The 21902-nt window shown below is 40.2% G+C and overlaps 2 protein-coding genes across 2 annotated transcripts in view; one reads left to right on the plus strand and one right to left on the minus strand.

Moving 5' to 3' along the window:
- Window positions 1-1762: 1762 nt before the first annotated feature.
- pygma (phosphorylase, glycogen, muscle A) lies at window positions 1763-16806 on the minus strand. Its single transcript, XM_074610699.1, has 20 exons — window positions 16451-16806; window positions 13985-14086; window positions 13789-13867; window positions 13545-13648; window positions 12349-12480; window positions 12101-12212; window positions 11934-12016; window positions 9299-9442; window positions 8996-9088; window positions 8713-8859; window positions 7017-7180; window positions 6751-6865; window positions 6560-6661; window positions 6280-6427; window positions 6041-6099; window positions 5807-5948; window positions 5434-5641; window positions 3701-3835; window positions 3405-3471; window positions 1763-2279 (listed from the first exon to the last, which is right to left on the minus strand). Exons 1-20 carry the CDS (start codon window positions 16691-16693, stop codon window positions 2133-2135), a joined length of 2526 nt encoding a protein of 841 aa, XP_074466800.1. The 5' UTR covers window positions 16694-16806; the 3' UTR covers window positions 1763-2132.
- LOC141752633 (neurexin-2-like) overlaps window positions 10900-21902 on the plus strand; it is a 204337-nt gene continuing 193334 nt past the window's right edge. The window contains exon 1 of the mRNA XM_074610689.1: window positions 10900-11117. The gene's annotated coding sequence lies outside the window, so the exon portion shown is untranslated. The remainder of the gene's footprint in view (window positions 11118-21902) is intronic.

Below are 21902 nucleotides of genomic sequence, written 5' to 3' on the forward strand. Positions count from 1 at the left end.
GCGATAGATAGTGACTTAACAGACATTTATTTAAATGAAAATCTTCGAGATTACCACTTTAACTCTGTTCTACATTGTCCTATTATGTGCTTTATTTACAGCTATACACTTGGTACCTATTACACCTTCCCAATTAACCTTAATTTAAGAGGCCTACACTCAACATTTCTCAGCTGGTATGATTTCAGAGGAGGGGAAACAATATGATGTCTGCAACTGACATACAGATGATGAAAAAAGTTTAATGTCTTACTGAGGCTAATATTAGGTTGATCTGTATCTGAGGATCATAGAGATGTTGAATGATTTACTGAACATTTAGCTCAAGCAGCCTGCAGCTTGGTCACTGTTGTCCACTGATTTGACCACAGATTTTCTGCTTCTTGAATCTTACTAATGTAATTTAATTCAACAACAAAAGCCCATGCTTAATTAATTGCATAGTTCACTTGCTTTTAGGACAATTATTAATCTGATGATGATGTGATGATGATGTGTTGCACACTAATGTTCAAGATCAACTCCAGTAGTGAATCTTCCTTCACCTTTACAGATCTGCATCTGCATCATCATTAAGCAGTCAACTGCACATCAGACCAAGACACACAACATGTAGAGGTGTGTATTTGCACTGATGTCACTGTTTCCTCAAATTACAAATTACACTTTTAGTCATTGTAGAGGATTGAGTGTATTCTATTATTCACAAGTATTTAATTACACTTTTCACATAGTATTTCCCTTTTTGTGTTTTCCACCCAACTGTTGACGTACCCCTCTGATCACTCCTCCCTTTACAAGACTGCGGTAACATGAGCACCCGAGTGCAAAACCGCGGTAATGACATTTGCCTCACTCAAAGGCCATCCTTACTATAATAACACTGCTTTAGGAGCAACGGAAGTCAGACGGCGTCTGGCGGTACCACGGTTTTGCACTCTGCGGCTTATGTTACTGCAGTTTCACAAGCACGTCATAGAACTACGGTAGCCTTCAGGTAACGTAAAATCCCAAAAGGCTCTCTCTAGGGCAAGTGTTTGGTTTGTCCGTTCTAGGTTACTGTAGAAACATGGCGGAGCAACCAATGACGGACTCCGTGAAGAGGACCCGCTCCCTATGTAGATATGAAGGGATCATTCTAAGCTAACAAAAACACAACGATTCTTATGTTCAGGTGTTATTATACACTAATGAAAACATAGTTATGAATAATATATTCCATTTCTGCTGATTCTTCTAATTCTAATTTATACTTCTAAATCATACATACTGTTCTTTTAAAAGATACAATTACCCAAAAAATGCATGTGGTTGAATATTTAAGAAAGTATATAATATGCAATGATTAAAATGATTGCAGATCACATGTTGTGTATTTCAAAACACGTTATTTATGTGACAATGCTAAACTATTTGTACCTTATGCATTTCAGTTTTAGGTTGAGGGTTTTCTGCTGTCTCTAATTCTTGTTTTTTAGCTGATTCTCTGTTTCTCAAACCTGATTCTGGGATCTGGTCCTCTGCAGTCACAGTCCTGAAGTTCAATGTCCTCACACTGTATGTCATGAGCACAGTTTTGGGCAAATGCCATTAGCAAAATCAATCATTTACACCAAATAAAATGTACTGTTGAAATAAAGTGCATTGAAATACAATTATTACTCAATAATTGTTATCTTTTTACACTGCTTAAGTTACCTGGAAATACCTGGCTTTCCCTGAAATAGAATGGGAACAGCTGGAAAAAAATTCACCCAGGCCATTTTAGTATTTAAGATAGCTTTTATTCAGAATGGGTCTGAGTGGAAATACAAGAGTTTATATTTCTCAATAAAAAAAGATACCACCGATAAATTCACAAAGCCCACCACAAAGGTCTTTTATCCACCGTAACCTGGTTATTGTGAATCTGCAGGGGTGAAGAATGTAAACGTAGCCAGAGCCGAAAGTTTGTGTAAGACAAAGTGTAGTGATGCAGGAAGCATTTCATGCTAATCCCTTTTGGATACAGGTTTGTGGGGGCTTTTACCAGATGCACAGTATCTACCATGTAGGCTCTTACAGTAATGTGTCCGTGTTGTGATGTGAGTGGTGAAAGTTTGGGTGTGTTGTGCCGTCATGTGGATAGTTTATTACAGGTCGTCGGGGGCGGGGAGTTTCTCAAGTGTGGGCTCCATGCCCCAGATCTCACGAGCATACTGGGCGATCGTGCGATCGCTGGAGAACTTGCCACATCCGGCGATGTTGTAGATCACCTTCTTGGTCCATTCCTTGGGGTTCTGATTTGAGGATGAAAGCGATTGATTAAATAATCAATTAAGGGTAATTAGATCAGTAATTAATAGGATTAATAGCTCTGAATCCCCTTACATGGTAATACTCATATCCATACTAGGGGTGTCAAACGATAAAAATATTTAATCGCGATTAAAATATCAAAATGTACCTTAAGGGAAATTTCTCAAGTATTTAATACGCTTATCAACATCGGAGTGGGCAAATATGCTTGCTTTATTCAAATGTATGTATAAATGTATTATTGGATATCATATAACAACACAAAACAATGAGAAATATTGTCCAGAAACCCTCACAGGTACTGCTTCTATATCTCTCTCTCTCTATCTCTCTCTCTCTCTCTCTCACTCTATCTATCTATCCCCCCAGCCGGTCTCGGCAGATGGCCGCCCGCCCTGCGCCCGGTTCTGCTCCAGGTTTCTTCCCAGTAATCGGGGAGTTTTTCCTGGCCACAGTGCGCTTGGTGGATCCTGTTGGGTCTCAAAACTATGGTGTACGGTCATAGACCTGCTCTACATATAAAGCGTCTTGAGATAACTTCTGTTGTGATTTGACGCTATACAAAAATAAATTGATTTGATTTGATTTGATAAACAATATGCTCAAATAATAACATGGCAAACTGAAGCCCAACAGGCAACAACAGCTGTCAGTGTGTCAGTGTGCTGACTTGACTATGATTGCCCAAAACTGGATGTGAATATCATAAAGTGGGCATGTCTGTAAAGGGGACACTCGTGGGTACCCATAGAATCCTTTTTCATTCACATATCTTGAGGTCAGAGGTCAAGGGACCCCTTTGAAAATGGCCATGAGTTTTTCCTAGCCAAAATTTTGCGCAAGTTTGGAGTGTTATTAAACCTACTTCCCGAGAGGTACTTACCAGAACCTTCATCTTCTAGCTTTAAAACAGCCCGCTACAACCTCAGAAAGATCGATTGCGTTAATGCGTTAAAGAAATTAGTGGCGTTAAAACGATTTTGCGTTAACGCGTTATTATCGCGTTAACTTTGACAGCCCTAATCCATACTAATTAAAATCCTGCTATAAATGCATAACAGACCTTTATGAACCGTGTGGCTAATGTGGCTTTTTAATGAACATACCTTGTAAAGAGCATTGACTTTCTCCTGGCATTTTATATAGTCTTCATAGTCAGCAAAGACCTTGAATCTGTGCAGAAAGGATTACAAATAACTCAATGAAAAAACAACAGATATATAGAGCAATGTCGTTTGGTGCTTGTGTGCGTGCATGTGTGTGTTCTTATGTGTACTGTGTGCATGCAAAAGGCCGTGAGTTGTTTTCTCTTTTCTTTTTCATGCAAGTTTACACACGTCCTTATTTGTATGTGTGTACGCATGAGTGCGCCTCGGGCTGGCAATGTTAGATGTGTCTTTACCTGTCATGATGCATCAGCATGTTGACTATTTCTTTAAACAGGTCAGGCTGCTTTGGGCTAAAGAAGCCTCCAGAAATCTGGTCAATAGCCTGTTTGAGCTCAGGCAGGCGGTTGTAGTACTCTGAGGCGTGGTATCTATGCAGAACGGGAAATAAACAGTATACACATTTCAGAAAAACAGAAGTACAATATTGTTGTTGCTGTAGTAACCGGCCCATTAATGAAGGTGTAGTAGTTGCTGCCTATACACACGGATCAGCAGGTTTCTCAAGGCCACACCTTTTAGTGCGGAAAATCTCAACTTTTGTGGAAAAAAAACACTTGAGTCTGGTGAAAGTGGTCATTACTAAAACCTCTGTGAGAGAGCGTAAAGCTGCTGCATGGAGCTCACTGCATTGATGTCAAAAGGTTGTGATAGTTGGATTATATTAGAGGTATTTCACCGAATGGATCTGATAACACACTGTGCTCTCGTATGCAAAGGCATTACTTGCTGTAGTGGCACAAATAAAAAGAAAGGGATGAATCTTTTTTGTCCCCCCTATGGGAATATGTGAAGGTCAAATTACATTTGAGTTTGTAGAACACATATTTGGGGACTTAGAGCTGTGCATCACCTTACTCAAATGTGAAAAATGTGTGGTGAAGAGGTAATATTGCATACCTCAGACCGGCACATACTGGTACTTCGCAAAAAGTCAAGGCCGCTCCCCCTTTTGGGGAAAAGGAAACCGAAGATCCCACAGACTTCAATGCAATTTGACGTATGTATAGATTGTAATTTTGACAAGTTCGAACACATTCATCTCTTGTTATACAAACGTTTGTTTTATACACGTCTACTAATTATTTTGCGATCTTGCCTGTATGTGTTCGCAATACCTTAATAGATGAAGGTTGATCGCCGCCATGTCCCTTCAGTCTTCCCCCGTTCAACCCAGTGGCCGGATATTGCTTATCCAGACTTCTTTACATATTTGATTGAATCACGTTAGGCTAAGAGTTGTCGGTAAATAACCAGCGTGTTAATAGCTAACTGTTTGATCTAAAGGGCTGAGATTTAGTTGGAGATGACAGTCTGATGCTGCTATAACGTATGACTGTATTCCTGCAGCAGCCTCCCACTCAAGCTAATGTAAGCTAGCCACGCTTGTCACTGTCACCAGCATCATTTAGCCATTTACCACACTGACAGTGAATATTAACGTATCGTATGTGCCTCAAATCTCAGTGTGAAAGCCTCGGTTGACCCGCTACCCAACAGTTTTTCGTCATTTTCTCTCCTGTGACAGCGATTTTCTTTCCCTCAAAAGGGACCCAGCCTCGGTGATGACGTGATGTTGGTCTGGTCTATAGCTTGGAGCCGTAAAGTCCCTCTATTATATCTTTTTTAGGACATGGCAGGGGAACAAACCGAAGATCAGCATTTTTTTATTTATTGTTGGTGCAACCAGCTACACAGCAACTCTTCTGCATTGCGTTATTACTATGACCGGTTTGTTTAAAGTAGGAGTTTGGAGTCATGTTTCAACTTCTTCTGTTTACTCTGTTATAGTCTCTGAGGGACACAGGATTGTTTTCCCCAAAAAGGGGCGTGGTCATGCGGGCCTCCTCTGGATGACGTATTGCTGGTCTGATGTATAGTGAACTGATTTTATTAACTACAAAATATATTAGTGGTAGAAGTGGAAAGTGTAGTGCGTTTGGACTGATCAAGGTTCATTCCTCCGTACCCTTTCTTGTCCATTTCATCGACGTCCTCCACCCTCATGCCGAAGATGAAAAGGTTGCCCTCGCCGGCCTCTTCGGCCATTTCGACGTTGGCTCCGTCCATGGTACCGATAGTCAGAGCACCGTTCAGCATGAACTTCATGTTGCCGGTGCCAGAGGCCTCAGTGCCAGCTGTGGAGATCTGCTCCGACAGGTCGGATGCGGGGATGACTGAAAGATGACAGAAGCAGAGGGTTGATTAGTCTAATAAGCATTTTGTGTTTTATGCTGCGTATCAAAAACATCTGCAGAGGGGGAACAGGATGATGAGCATGACAACAGATAAAAGGAGAGAGGAAAAAAGCATGAACTGTTGGGCAATGATTTGGCGAGTACCTCTCTCTGCCAGTGTGACCCTGTAGTTCTCCAGAAAGATGACTTTGAGACGGTCTCCGACCACAGGATCATTGTTGACCACCTCACCAATAGCTGTGATCAGACGGATAATCATCTTGGCGGTGTGGTATCCAGGAGCAGCCTGCATGAAAGGAACAGTTGGAGAAGGAGCGTGAGATGAATTTAACCTAAGTTGTGAATTTGTTTTGAGTTGCATACCGTTAAAGTACAAACCTTTCCTCCAATCATGACAGTCCTCGGAGTCCACTGCTTGTTGGGCTCCTTCTTGATGCCTAGTGGAGATATGAAGAGATTACAGCACTGAAGTGTGTGTCTTTGTGTCACACACACACACACACACACACACACACACACACACACACACACACAATATGCCTTGAAATCATCTTAAAAGCCACAGTATTTGAATTGGAGAAAATGTGTGGGGCAGAAGATTTTATATGTGCTCTTACGGTTGTAGTAGGTGATGATGTGCAGACAGTTGAGCAGCTGTCTCTTGTATTCATGGATCCTCTTGACTTGAAGGTCAAACATGGAGTTGGGATTGATCTTCACCTTGTAGTGCTCCTCCAAGTGCACAGAGAACTTCAACTTGTTTTCCTACTTTATCAAAAACATCGACTTCATTACGTAAAAGACAACCAGTTCAAAACAATTCTATAACATACAACAGAAAATGTATTATTATCTATTCGCAAATGTCTCCAAAGTTGAGATAAAACAATACTTCACCTGCTTCACTTTGGCGATATCACGAATGAAAGCCTCATCATTCACGAACTTGAGGAGACCCTGCAGCTGGTCGAGGTCACGAATAAAGTCCTCACCGATTCTCTGTTGGAAGAAAAATGGAGAAAATGTAAATAAAAGGTATTTAGCCTAATGTTATTTGTGTGAAGTGTGCGCGTTTAAAAGCAGCTGACCTCGGCGATGACCTCAGCCAGCCCGGGGTTGCACATGACCAGCCAACGGCGAGGAGTGATGCCGTTGGTCTTGTTTTGGAACTTGTGTGGCTCCATTTCATAGAAGTCCTTGAAGCTGCAGACAGAGTGAAGCATCATCACATATATAAGAACACACAGGTGATGCAACAGCCCATGAAATCATAGAGGATGGGGATTTATGAAACAGATACATACATACATGTACACGTGAGTGTTACAGGAAAATGTTCATTTTGGGGACATACACAGTAGCTTTGAGGATGTCCGAGTGTATCCGGGCCACTCCGTTGACAGCATGGGAACCCACGATGCACAAATGGGCCATGTTGATCCTCTTCTGTCCGCCTTCTTCGATGAGGGACATGCGGCCCAGACGATCATGATCACCAGGGAACTTGGCAGCAACTCTCTGCAAAGGAAAAAACGTATAGGTTGTATTTTTTTATTTTGCTTGCTGAATGGTAGATTTCTATCGTCATACATATTACAGTAGTTCAACATAGCTATTCAGCTAATTCTATTCCCAGGTCGTCAAATACCGAAGCTTTTTCGCGGCCGTTGATGTTAGATACCGACACTTAGCGTTGGTATGAAACACAACGAGCTTTCCATTAACTACAATGTAAACTCATCTGTGTCAATATTAAACGGTAAGGTAAAGTGCACCAGGAGTGTGTTGGCATAGTTTAAAGAGTGAAAACACACACGGCGGGCGAGAGGGGGAAAGGTCCAACAAACACAAGGCTTTCATCCAGGAGACCACCGTTGTCCCGTGTTCACAACGTTCAGTGTCATTTTCACTGTACAAACGTAGTAGTTTTAAGCCCAACCATGTTGTTTTTTCCTAAACCTAACTATAGTGGTTTTATTGCCTGAACCTAAGTAAGTATTTTTCATTACTTCACAATATCAAGCACGTGTTTACTGCGACCGAAAACAGTGACACCGAGCGGTCTGACAAAGCGTAAGTATATGAGGAGGTGGGATGAGAACGCGTTGGGCTATTCTAAAATAATATAATGAGTAGCAACAGGATAATTTTCCTCAGTATGAAAGTAGATAAATTAAACTCTACAGCTCATAAAACCTGCCCAGCACTTCATGTCAGGAATATTTCTCCTTCCATTCAGCAGGAACATGGGCCAAATACTGTAACTTAATTCTGACAGATGTTGCAATTAAAAGCCAATGAAAACCATTTTGTTCTTTGACGTACAGCATTTAGGCCCTCATACTAATCTTTAAAGTCATTCCTTGCATTTCAATAGGTTTTTCTGTAGTCTCTTTCCACACTGGCAAGAATAATATGCATGATATACATTCCTAATCAGAGAAAATATATAGAAATGATCTGAATTTGAATTATTATGCTTCTTGTTTTTTCTGCTTTTCTAGTCTCACATGTTTTTAATTTCATATTGTTTTTAAATTTTACTGCTTTAAATTGAATCCTCTGACAAATTCATTGATTGCACCGAGCTTTGACATTATTCACCTTCCTTAACTTGTGGTCAGCCACACAGATAAAAGTGTAACCTTTATTATTGAATGGACTGTTATTGAAACACTTCAAGCTGGACTTCCTTCCTGTTAGCAAATACAAGCGTGTACTGAGGTTTGATTGTGAAGGGAAAGAGGAAGTGTAATGTTTATAACGTGATGCTACTGTGACTAGCACGTGGGAGTCTGGAGATGGGACAAGTAAAGACGGCAGCATGTTCAAGCCTCCGTCTCATCGTTTCCTTATTTCACATAATAAATAAGTATAAATGCACATAAAAGACCGCTCGGTTACAAAAGTAAAAAGAGCTAGATTTTATGACTACATTGTTACCTAACCACAGAGAACATTAACAGTGTGTGATTTCTCTGCTGCCATAAATACACATTGTATGCAATGCATTATGGAAGTGACGATATGTTGCAATGTGCTGTACTAACCTCCAGGTGGCGGCGGTTGATCTCATAGACAATTTCCAGGTGGCGAGGCAGCAGATAAGCAAACAGGTCAACTGGCCAACGCTCCAGAGCTTCAGGAAGGACGGTGTGATTGGTGTAGGCACAGGTGCGCACACAGATGTCCCAGGCCTGGACACCAGTAAGAGGAAATACATACATGTAACTATTTTCCTATGCAAGACATTATGATGGTGTTTTTAATTAAAAATAAAACTGAATCTATGGAATTCAGTTCTGCTGTTAGGCCATTGTTGCTCTTCCTCACCGTGTCCCATTCAAGTTTCTCCTCATCAACCAGAACCCTCATCAGCTCAGGAATAGCCATGGCTGGGTGAGTGTCATTCAGCTGGATGGCAACCTGAATATGCAGAACATTATTAAATGTCAATACAGAATTAGAGTACGCCATAAAGTGCTTTGAACTGTTCATTTCAACTATTCTCCCAAGATACAATAAAACCCACCTACAACCTGTTCAGCACACTGACAGAGGCAATTTAAGAAAAGCAAAGAGAGAAGAACAGAGGGGAATCTTTTCATTTTTGACAGGAAGTATTTTTCGCTTCACCTTGTCAGGCAGTTTGCTGAAGTCTGTGCGAACAATCTCCCTGGAGCCAAACTTAGAGACCTTGAAACGACGGATGATGTCTTGCAGGGTGGCAGACACCACAAAGTATTCCTGCTTCAGACGGAGCTCCTTTCCTTCAAAGAACTGAGGATAAAGACATATTTGTCTGTTTCAGCTCTGCAGGCAAACATGAATAGTTTTTTTTTATTCATTAAACATAGCATTTTGCATAGTGGCTGGTATTCATGCATGGACAACTGAAAATCTTTCCATTTTAATTAAATAATTACCTAATGTAACAAGAAAGTGGTAGCAAAGTAGTGTCTCTATAATATCTGCTGTATTTTTTATCATGCAATTATAATCATTTTAGCGTAACATCAAGCACCCATTTTTAATATACAGTTGTACGATAATGCAGCTAATGTAAGTGTATTACATTTGTGTATTGTGTAAATGTGTGTTTGACCCAGAGCATCCTTAGAAATTCAAAAGTTGTTATATTTTTCTTCTTCTGAACAGTAATTTTTATAATTTCACATTTATTAAGCTGGAAAAAAAGTAGAAGTGACCACTGATGTGTTTGAGGCAATTTTGTCTTTATTAATTGTGAATTTTTTTATTTTTTTAAAGGCAGCTAAGAAAAATATCACCTTTGCCCCACCTGCTGGCAACAGAAAAAAACTGTGATTTTAGTGGTACTGAGTGATTTTTTAAATTAACATATATCTGTATTAATGCAAGACATAAAAAAATAATCATTGTACAATTTAAGATTAGTGGCTGGATATAGTATGGCCTGTATAGAGTTAAAATCAAGTTTTAATTGAGCTTCACTCCAGAGGCTGATATGGGATAGCCGCATACTCACAATGTGTGTGGGAAAACAACAATGTGCATGCCCAAAGCCTTATAATGAAAGTTGATGACACCCATGGGTGGGTGGCAAATGATATGACTACCTTCCTCTTTTACTTTTAAAGATACTGATTTTAAAACATCGGACTAAAATTCTAAATTGGCAAAAACTATTAGATTATTTAGACATTTCAAATGTATTCCAATTGTTTAGCATTAACAGATTGTTTTTTCTTTTTTCTTTTTATTCATCTTCTTTTCCTTTCATTACATTTTATTTGTTGTATAATTTATTTTATTTTTATATTATTTTTATGCTGTGAAATATATTAACTGAATTTTTTGTAATGAAAAATCAGAACATGTAATTTATGTAACTGCTGTATTGAACTTTCCAAGTAAAGTATAGTAAAAACAAAACATGGATAGAGATGGCACCATAGAGAGATGGCACCATAGAGAGATGGCACAGGCCTGATTGACTGTTGCCCTGCTGCAATTTGATTGGCTGTTTGCCAACTAGTACTGTTGTCGTCATTTGCTCGTAGTTAGCAGAAGTTAGCTAGTGAAAGAAGATAGCAACTGTGGTTAGTCACCATTAACAATGTGTATTATTTGCTACAAATTTGAAAATCTCCAGAAACTTGAGATTAAACTCCTCGGTGCCCACCAGCCGCCAGATACTGCCATAAACCAAACCTCTTGTAAAAAATAATCACATTTAAGGCGGAGTGTTTCTCCAGCACAAAATGGCTAACTGCTTATTGCTAGCTTGTCAGAGAAGAAGCTTTTCTTTTGCTTCCGGTGTGTTTTATTATCCGGAGGAGATGGTACCTGGTCAAGAACAGGCTTTCAGGACCTCAAGCATCTTTCTGAGAGGATTACTAAACATGAAAGCAGCAGGACAACGCGATAAAGCTACCCAAATGCTACAAACACTGCAGCCAGTGGAGGAGAACAGGTATGTGCTCAGTCACCTATTATCACCTGTGTGAAACTGTGGGAAATGTGAAGTAGCACACAATGTGAAATTGTAAAATTGTGTAATTTTACCGTTTGGAATGTGTGCAAACTAGTTGTTGTTTCCACCTAATATCTGATCTATCAGATATTCTTAAGCAATTAATCTGTTAAAATAAAATAAATAATGGCAAGCAAACTAATAAGTTACCAAACCCTGATGAGAAAAAAAACACATTGGAGAAAGTGGAACCTTTCTGATTTTATAATGAGTGAAATTTTTGATGAAAATTTGAATGAACTAATCAGTGAATAAACTAATTGTTTCAGCGTTTCTATAATATTGTTTAACAGCAGTGTTCTGTAACACTGGCTGAACTGAAATCAAACAAAGCTAGAATATCAGATCCACCACTGTTTCTGCTCTCACTTGCACAGACATATAGTAAATTAACAGGCCTGACATGAGCTATAGCTGGAGCTAGATGGTTATCTCCCAAATCCTCCTTCTTGAGCCTTCAGGGAGTCAGCGCATGGTGGGCAGTTCTTATGTCAGCTATAAAAGACAGATTCAGAGGAAGCTTAAAGAGCACACAGTGGCTCTAGCTGACGACAAAAGATACCAGGCAGTTGGGGTCCAAATTATGGAAATCATTATGGAAAGTTAAGATGAACCCTACAGTGATACAGGAGCCATACAGCTCCTATAGTGTTCAACACTTCTTATTTCTTTCCTCTAATCCAGGTTTACATGTGCATGGCCATCCTATGAGTGCAGCTCTGGTGATTTAAAGGTAAAATAATCATATTTTCTTACATTGTCGTTGGGGTACAACACACGGGAGATGTTCTCAGCCAAGTTTCTGTCCAAAACAGCCTGAATGTAGCCACCAACGTTGACTGTAAAGGAAAAAAAAAAGACTCTTTTAATTCAAGTTCATTTGACAGCTGTTGCATGATTGAAAACGTTTGCCAGACACATACAGTCTTTAAGGTTAAAATCGCAAGGCGCCTTCGCTGACCACAGCCTCATGGTGTTGACAACGTTGTTCCTGTAGCCAGGGATAGGGGTGTCGTATGGCAAAGCCAGCACTACCTGTCAAATACCATCACAGGGATAAATAAATAAATAAATAAATAAATAAATAAATAAATAAATAAATAAATAAATATACAGTATCATCTCAGAAAGCTTCTGTTACTATTCATATTAATTTAAATCATATTTTCACCTGAGTGTCAACCCATTTGACGCCATCGGGATGATGCTCGGTCCTGCCATAGAAATTCACTGGACGCATGTACTCAGGGCGGGCCTTCTCCCAGGGGTTGCCATAGCGCAGCCAATCATCAGCCTCCTCAACCTGGATAATGACATACATTTATATTGAGGGGGAAAACACTCTACTCTAGAAAATGATACTGAATATGAGGTCAGGATAATGATAAAGGAAACAAATCCAGCAGGTGATTTAAAGGTGTCTATATGATATCCAGAAATTTAATATAGCAGCAAACAACTATTGTCTATGTAAAGATAGTGCTTTGTTGACATAGCCGGGCATGCTTTTAGTGCATGTTCGTGCATGTGAGCGCGCCCCACTGGCTAGCTCACGGCTACCACTCTGCAGTTACAGCTGATAACGCCGTCCTGACTGATGGCACCATTGCGGAAGCATAGCACCCACCGTTCTGTTCCGACCCCAGGTTAACACTGTTAGCTCTGTCAGCAGTTTTGCCATTGTTTTCATTGTTAGTATTGTTAGCACCGCTAGCTGCGAGCAGCTGTCTCAGCTGTCGCCATGTTGAGAGTTGTGCGGAGGCAATGGAAATGCTCCCAATCTCGCATTTAGCACCTTTAAAGGACCAGTGTGTAGCATTTCGGGGGCTCTATTGGCAGAAATAGAATATAATATTAATAAGTATGTTTTCTTTAGTGTATAGTCAACTGAAAATAATAATTGTTGTGTTTTTGTTAGCTTAGAATGAACCGTTTATATCTACATAGGGAGTGTGTCCTCTTCACAGAGTCTGCCATGTTGCACCACCATGTTTCAACAGTAGCCCAGAAAGGACTACTTAACTCTGTTAACTTTTCCTGCTTGGGCCGGAGTCGATAATGTTACTTACTTCCGTCACCGTCGCTCTCTCTCTCTCTTGCTTCACTACTCACTTTCCATGTACACACACATAAGCACTCCACTCTTACAACAACTGGCTCTAGAGAGGGTCATTCGCGCTTTGGCGTCAGCCACCGTAGCAATCCTACATGCTTGGCACACTGAAAAAGTTGTAATCTGCAATTTAATGGCTAGTTACCGCCAGATCCTAAACACTGTTCCTTTATTGTGAAAAAGAATCAGTAGCAGCTATTGGTGCTCACTGAAACAAGAATATAAAGTTTAACATCAGTTTTTTCATTTCTAACCTGCCAGCCGTTGACAATTTTTTGATTGAAGATACCAAATTCATAGCGAATACCGTAACCATAGGCAGCCAGTCCCAGTGAAGCCATGGAGTCCAGGAAACAAGCTGTAAACCAGACACAGCACATGAAAAAAGCAAATCAACATTTGACAGGCTCTTATATAAAATTATGCATTATTTAAATCAGTCAACAGGGGAAAACTATGTTTGAATTTATCAAATATGACGGGTGAAAAGATGCTTACCGGCAAGGCGTCCCAGGCCACCATTTCCCAAACCAGCGTCTTCCTCCATGTCCTCCAGTTCCTCCACGTCCAGACCCAACTACAGGGGACAACAGAGAACAACATGGACTAATGAAACAGTCATGCCCCTTTTACAATAGTCGGAGAAGGAAATTTCACCGTTATAAGAGGAATAAATGAAGCGTCTTTGTCTCACCTGGTACATGGCCTCATCACAGGCGTTCTCCAGTGCGAGGTTCACCATGGTGTTTTGGAGGGTGCGGCCCATGTAGAACTCAAGGGAGATGTAGTACACACGCTACAGTTTGGGAAGAAATAATCAATATCAAACTGAATCAATATCAAACTGAATGAACAGCCAGAAACTGTCTTATGAGGACAAGCAGAGATATTTTAGTGTCATTGTATATTTAGGATTACAGAAAGGTCTCCGCAGTAGCATGATAGACCAACCTAGTCTCACTCCCAACTCATCAAATACTGCCGATTGGGCAGCGCCCCTCGGCATCAGAAACCAACGCATGGAGGCACCCTTTAATGTGACGAACCAGGCTTTCAACTAACTCCAATGTAAAATTCGACGGTTAGAGCAAGTCACATAGTATTAATAGCGTAAGAGTCTGTTCAGGACGGGCGGGAGGGGTTGTGGATGGGTCAAACAAGCCCCAGATGTTCAACCAGGAGACCAGTGTGAAACTAAACATTGACTTATTTTGTCACGTCAGTCGTTAGTCACTAGACTTGTCGGTATTGTGAGTTGCTAGTCATGTGAGTCGTTAGTATCGTCAGTCACGTGAGTCGCTAGTCGGTGAAGTTAACGTCAACCACGACCGTTTCCAAACCCTAACTAAGCGGTTGTGTTGCCTAAACCTAACTTCCTGTGAAAATGGAAGTTTATTTTGAAAGGACCCTATGCATGTAACGAACGTACATTGACTTGCCGTCCCTGGTCGCAAGAGGGGTACTCCATGCGTCGGCCTCTGATGCTGAGGGGCACTGACCAAACGGTGGTATTTGAGAATTGAGAATGTGTTGGATGGGTACAAATCTGTGAAATCATAAATGTCACAATAACATCCACCCCAGACTGTCAAAGAAATCTTCAAGTTGAATTATTTAGCTTCATGGTTGGGAGTGCATAGAAATGTGCCACCTGAGCCTGTGTTTCGCCTTTGCCATTTAGTTGTTTTTTTCCTCCTCTGAAATGGAGGGGGCGGACACAGGCTGAGGAGGAGAGGCAGAGGAGAGGGGACTAGGGGGGACAGATTGCTTTGGGTGTTACATAACACCAACATTTTGGCCCGGGCAAAAATAGCTCCTGTAGAGGTCGCTTCAAAGGTCAGCCTGAGCCTGATACCCTTTCATTATGGAGTTCAAGTCGGGAGTGAAGTGGTTCAATAAAATAATAATGAATACAACTGACAGAGCCGTATCACAGAGTAACTAACAGGATCTGTTGAATTATTTATGACTGTATGTTCCAAATTTTAACAGACTTCAATCCTACTTTCATTTCATTTTGTGATTAGCTGTTTTTTTCCCCCAAGAATGCATATAAGCAATGTGAAATTGTTGCTGTAACAGTAACTTTGCAGTATGTGATCTTACATGCAGAGCTTGGATTTCCTCCCTCCTTAATGTTTAGACCTTTAAGGGATTCATTCACCTTTGACCTTTCAGTCTAGATCACCGAAACAAGGTGATACAGTTAGAAGGTCAGATGGTTTTTGAGTTAGAGGTTGCAGCTCAAAGACATCTGATTAAACAGTTTCTGAAAACTAGCTTAATATGAGAAATAAATGTCTCTCTACTGAGAGATTAATACTTCCAGAACAAGCAGAGTAAGCCAAGGGGAGCAGGGGAATTTGTCCTCCCATGTTAAGAAAAGAAAAACCATCCTCTTTATTCAGTAGAGTTATTAATGATCTTGCGAGGAACACTTTTTTCCCGCTAAGTAAATACAATTTTCACTCTGTTTCTGAACCCTCTATTGTGATTACACACCGTTTTGTGTGATATTTTCAAGCATTAATGTGGTGCGGTTTGCAATTTTTCTTTTGCTGCTTTATTCCAGTGATGCAAGCTTCCTGTTGTTGTTTTGAGGTTCTTTCTGTAGCTCGTTTGCAGTTGCTGAGATACAGCTTCACTGTGTGGCTGCTTATATATGAACTCGGATGCCCTTTGAGGCATGTGCTCATATGACACATGTAAAGGTCTATGTGCTTTATGGTAAGACAGGACGGGAACAGGAGGTCATGGAGAGGTTTAATGTTTCAACACACTATAAGAACGGCAGCATACCAGCTGAGTGCTAAGAAGCCCTGATGAAGTTTAAATGTCACGACCTTCCACTGACATCGGGCATTTGGAAGTACAGTGGGAGAATATAAATCCCTTGCTCCTATGAAAATGATTCATGGCCTTTCTGTTTAAAGGTGTGAACCAGTTCTCAGATGAAATATAGTTGCCAGTGTTCCCCCTGTGCTGTGTGTGGGGAAAACTGTGATAGAGTAGTAAATGCAGTATTGCAATTTTCTTTATCACAAATACAAGATGTGATACTGTTTATGCCATTAAAAGAATATCACTTTTTAAAGAAATCAGTTAATTAATAAATCTATATATTCACATAAATCTTGGTGCTGTTATGACCTGCACTTACTTTGGGATCTTTCTCATAGTAGTGCTGCTGGGTTCTGATCCACCTGCCAATCAAGTGCTCCCGCACCGTGTGGGCAAGAGCAAAGTAGTAATCCCTTCTGGTCGCCACATTCCTGTCCTTGACCAGCGTAAAGTGGAGATGTCTGTTGAAATCTTGCTTCAACGCTGAGATGTTTTCAACGCCGGCGAGGCCTCGCACTGAAATCTGTTTCCTTCTATCATGGTCAGACAAGGGTTTAGACATGGTGGCACGAGATGAAGCGGCTCAGGGCTCCGACTCTGGCAGAGTGTAAACAGTAAGACAGCAGGCACACACACACACACCACGAGGCCCAGATACAAAGCAAGAGAGGTGCCCACACCGCACAGGCTCAGGTTCAGCGTTTTAAAGGCACGGCTATGAATATTAAGTAGAGGGTGGAGCAGGTTGTGTATATGAGGTAAAGGGTGGTACATACTGTATGTTCAGGGTAGAGGTTGTATCTTTTCAGTTACTTAACACCAAGGGGCCCACTTTGGATCAAAGATATAAGATTAGCAGCGCTACATGTCTTCTTAGAGGATGATGACGTCATTTTGAGTAGGGATGCACCGATCCAACTTTTTCAGTCTCGATAGCAATTCCTGGGCTTTGGGTATCGGCCAATACCAAATATTGATCCAATACCAGTGTTTAATTAATAAGCTGTATGCCTCACTGTTTAGAAGTGACTGGGATCGTTCTTCTATGTGTAAGGCAACATCAGGACTGACTTAAACAATGACTTCCTGCCTTTGTAAAACAAAATGTAACAAATAAATACATGAATTTACTGAATTGTTATTTATTATAAAAAAAAAAAAAACTTGGTAAAAAGTCTTCAAAATTAATAGGATTTGCCAAAGTGTAAACCATTTCAATGTTACAACAAATTAGTCAAAACTTAAACAGAAATTAATTTCCAGTATATAATGTCTATAGTATATAAACATAGAATTTAATTGAATAGATCAGCCCCAATGTCACGATACCCGATCTGGCTATTTGAGTCAGTATTGGCCTGATATCCAATCCGGTATCGGTATCGGTGCATCCCTATTTTACAGTACATCTATTTATCATAAAATGGTAAATCGGTAACCAATAATTGACATATATATAGATGATCATAGCAGTACGATCAATCTGAATCTTCCAATTTAGAAGAAGCATTTTCTATTTGTATTCTCTGGCATGCTTGTATTTCACTGTTACATAAAGGATTAATGTGACATTTCCAAAGTTGACAATGACTTGAGCGATCTGGCGTTATTCATTATCATAATTAAAATAATAACATGACATAAAATCAGAAGATTATCTTTCTCTAGTTATATTTTTTAATACGTAATTGCTTCGCTGTCCACATGTGTAAAGCATTGTTTGATATTGTAGAAGGGAGCACGTGCTGGTGATAATATCTGGCAGCTACAGCGGCTAACTTGTTTTCCTACCCATAGCTGGCAGGGGTGCCTTGCCAGCAGATGGTAGCGATATATTAGATTTTTTTTTAATGTATTTTGTTGCACCTAAAAAGCAAAGCAGTGCAAACGTCAGCTAATTCTCATACTGTAGGATGACACTATATATTTATAAGTTTCTGCATTAGAGGGCAGTTACAGGACGTGTTTTGTTTTAGCAATCTACACTGGATCTTGGACCTCAGCCTGCTCTGAAACCCCAACAGCAGTGTTGCAACGCTTTACATTTCCACGCTACTATATCACTTCACAAGTACTGTAAGTAGTGGTACTAGTTATAAACCAGTGATCCAGAGTCTATGTAGATCACATCTGTTCAAGAGCCTGGAGCAATAGCAGACACAAAAGCAGCTGCAGCAGAGCTACTAAAACCCGCTCTATTTTCAGTTATCACTCCAGCGAGCCAAACTATCATGAAGTCTTGACCTTCTATAAATAGTAACTCTGACCCAGTCCCAAAGGCCATGATATTTGAAAGGCATATCTTGTTAATGTCAGCAAGAGCCGGCAGACAACACCAGTGTATTACTATGAGTAGGGCTGCAGCAGAAGGGGGGAGGCAGTGTTTGCTGAGCTGTTCTCAGTGGGATGCAGTGCACGCTTGTCATTATCTTGTTAAAACGGGGGTGGAGGGGGGTTCTGCCTTTGGACTGAAATTGGTTAAAAGCTGGATGAAAGAGTGACTGTTACTTTAATGTCAAGATGTACTGGATTGTGCTGCACTTTGGATAAATGTTGACAGGAAAAGTACTGGGAGTAACATCATCACATCGTTCTAGCCATTTGCCACTCTGTTGTATGATTGGAAAAGATGCAAAAAGGAAAAAAAAACGATGCTACTGTCAAACACCACAACAGCTAAATAGAAATCAAATTTGCCGGTGGTGGTTGAAGTGGTTGGCAGCGCTTTGTGGCCATTTCTGCATCATTTGAAGAATTTTTAGAACTTACACAGTATATAAATGCTGTCTACACCATTTCCTGTTATGTTCCTTTTAATATGCCTGCATGCCAAATGACCCCCAGAACAGAGAGACCATCACACAACAGATGACAGAGATTGAAGCTGGCATGGCCCCGATTTGTCCATTATGATGAGCAAATTATGTTCTTACATGTCTACTGGCTGTTCTGTCAAATGGTACATCAAGCATTTCAAGACCACACTGAATGAATGCACTGCCTGATGGAAACTGTGAAAAAAATATGTATATATTCTTGATGTGAAGGCAAATTTTCAACAACAAATGGAGCTGTTACGACAGCCTAGTCACTGAACCACGTCCATGTGCCAGCACAACGTGACCAGTTGGTTTTATTTTTTATAATCTCTTCATTTATCTGTCTATCTGTCTTTTCGGCTAACATTGTTATTTATGATCTCTCTCCATCATATAATCAGGGAGACGCATGAAAGTTTAATTAATTTTGATTTTAATTTTATTCCTTAGAGAATATTAAGTCAATTAATTATGATGTTAATGAATACTCTGATTGGCCAACAGTAATTAAGGCGCCTGTGTTGTCAGGCGGGGATTAGAAAAGGGTGTAGACTGCAACTGATTGACAGTGGCTTGACGGAGGCTGGGCAAACTGGGATTAACGTGCATAGACTGCGGAAGCGGGGGGCCACGGGGGCCGCGGCCCGGGCAACTTTTTGAGTCTGATATAATATTTTTATGAATAAAAGCCTGATTTCTTTCTGTGTTTTTTCTCAAAACTTGTGCTTTAAATTAACCAAACGATATTGATCACCGTCAACCACCCCAATGACTGCTTCTATGCAATTATTTACCTATCACAGGCATTGTTTATCAAGGACGTTGTTTCTTAACCATGGACAGCGCTGTTTGTTGTGTATAGAGGGTGTGTGTGTAGGTGCGGTGCTGTACCGCCGTAGTACTGAAACGGAGCGCAGGAGATCGATAGACAGAACACGGTTTCTTAGTTTGCTTTCTTTGTTTGGTTTCTTGATTCCGTTTCTTAGTTTGGTTTCTTATTTTGCTTTCTTTGTTTGGTTTCTTGGTTCCATTTCTTAGTTTGGTTTCCTGGTTCGGTTTTCTAGCCTGCTTGAAAGTCACAAACAGCTGATTCTACCCAAAGGAAGTTTCTAATGGGCCACAAACAGCTGTTCCTAGTGCCATTGTTCATAAATTCAAAATATATTTAGCGACCTGCTAGTGCTATGAACTTATGTGAGTGCTCTGATTAAGACATGTATTCTTTGAATTTGAAACAATAGCCTTATGTCGTTGGTATTTAGGCTTTCTGAGGCTATCGCATGGTTTAATCAATTAATTATATTTTATGAAAAAAATTGCCCCCTTGCAATTTTTTCCGACAGTCGGACTAAATAAGTGTTCTGTTACTAAGTTTACCAGTTCTTGTTTACGTGGAAATTTATAGTTCCTCACTTTTTCTTGTCTTAAACATGCATGTTGTTTTTTCATCACACTGCTTTTTCTATCAGACTACGAAAATAGTTGGACACTTTACAGTATGTGTAGACATAGCAGGGAGTAAAATGAGGAAGAAAAAAGACCCTTTGTGTTAATAACCCTTTGTTGACATTTTTTACATTTGTTGTGGAGTTTCCAAATATTTTTTTCATAGCTCTGATTGGCTACTAACGTAATTGCTAGTTTGAGTTCGGTGAGCACAATTTACAGTAGCATTTACAGTAACTACATTAAAAATACCAAGATTAAATATATGTATTGTATAGTTCCTTATCTGGATCTTTCATTTATGTTGGGCATATATACAGCGGGTAAAATAAGTATTGAACACGTCACCATTTTTCTCAGTAAATATATTTCCAAAAGCGCTATTGACATGAAATTTTCACCAGATGTTGGTAACAACCCAAGTAATCTATACATACAAAGAAACCAAAACAAATAAGTTCAGAAGTTAAGTTGTGTATTAATGTAAAATGACACAGGGAAAAAGTATTGAACACGCTTACTGATATTTATTTAATACTTTATACAAAAGCCTTTGTTGGTAATGACAGCTTCAAGACGCCTCCTGTATGGAGAAACTAGTCATATGCATTGCTCAGGTGTGATTTTGGCCCATTCTTCCACACAAACAGTCTTCAAATCTTGAAGGTTCCGTGGGCCTCTTCTATGAACTCTGATCTTCAGTTCTTTCCATAGATTTTCAATTGGATTCAAGTCAGGTGATTGGCTGGGCCATTCTAGCAGCTTTATTTTCTTTCTCTGAAACCAATTGAGAGTTTCCTTGGCTGTGCGTTTGGGATCATTGTCTTGCTGAAATGTCCACCCTCGTTTCATCTTCATCATCCTGGTAGATGGCAGCAGATTTTTATCAAGAATGTCTCAGTACATTTCTCCATTCATCCTTCCTTCAAATATGTGAAGTTTGCCAGTACCGTATGCTGAAAAGCAGTCCCACACCATGATGTTCCCACCTCCAAACTTCACTGTTGGTATCGTGTTTTTAGGGTGATGTGCAGTGCCATTTGTCCTCCAAACATGGTGTGTATTATGGCATCCAAAGAGTTAAATTTTGCTCTCATCTGACCAGACTATATTCTCCCAGTATTTCACAGGCTTGTCCAAATGTTGTGCAGCAAACTTTAAACGAGCTTCAACATGCTTTTTCTTCAGCAATGGAGTCTTGCGTGGTGAGCGTGCATACAGGCTATGGCGGTTGAGTGCATTACTTATTGATTTCTTTGAAACAATTGTACCTGCTAATTCCAGGTCTTTCTGAAGCTCTCCACAAGTGGTCCTTGGCTCTTGGACAACTCTTCTGATAATTCTTTCACTCCTCTGTCAGAAATCTTGCGAGGAGCACCTGGTCGTGGCCAGTTAATGATGAAATTATGTTCTTTCCACTTCCGGATTATGGCCCCAACAGTGCTCACTGGAACATTCAGAAGTTTAGAAATGCGTCTGTAGCCAATGTCATCAGTATGTTTTGCA

Source organism: Sebastes fasciatus, chromosome 16, assembly GCF_043250625.1.
Source record: "Sebastes fasciatus isolate fSebFas1 chromosome 16, fSebFas1.pri, whole genome shotgun sequence".
NCBI classification, from domain to species: Eukaryota; Metazoa; Chordata; class Actinopteri; order Perciformes; family Sebastidae; genus Sebastes; species Sebastes fasciatus.

What these genes read in the sequence shown, in the direction of transcription:
- pygma (XM_074610699.1), bottom strand. Translation starts at nt 16,693, where the DNA reads ATGTCTAAACCCTTGTCTGACCATGATAGAAGGAAACAGATTTCAGTG. An exon ending in TCAAATGGGTTGACACTCAG is followed by an intron (nt 12,213 to 12,348) that starts GTGAAAATATGA and finishes GGTATTTGACAG; the next exon opens with GTAGTGCTGGCTTTGCCATA. An exon ending in GGTCACACTGGCAGAGAGAG is followed by an intron (nt 5,642 to 5,806) that starts GTACTCGCCAAA and finishes GTCATCTTTCAG; the next exon opens with TCATCCCCGCATCCGACCTG.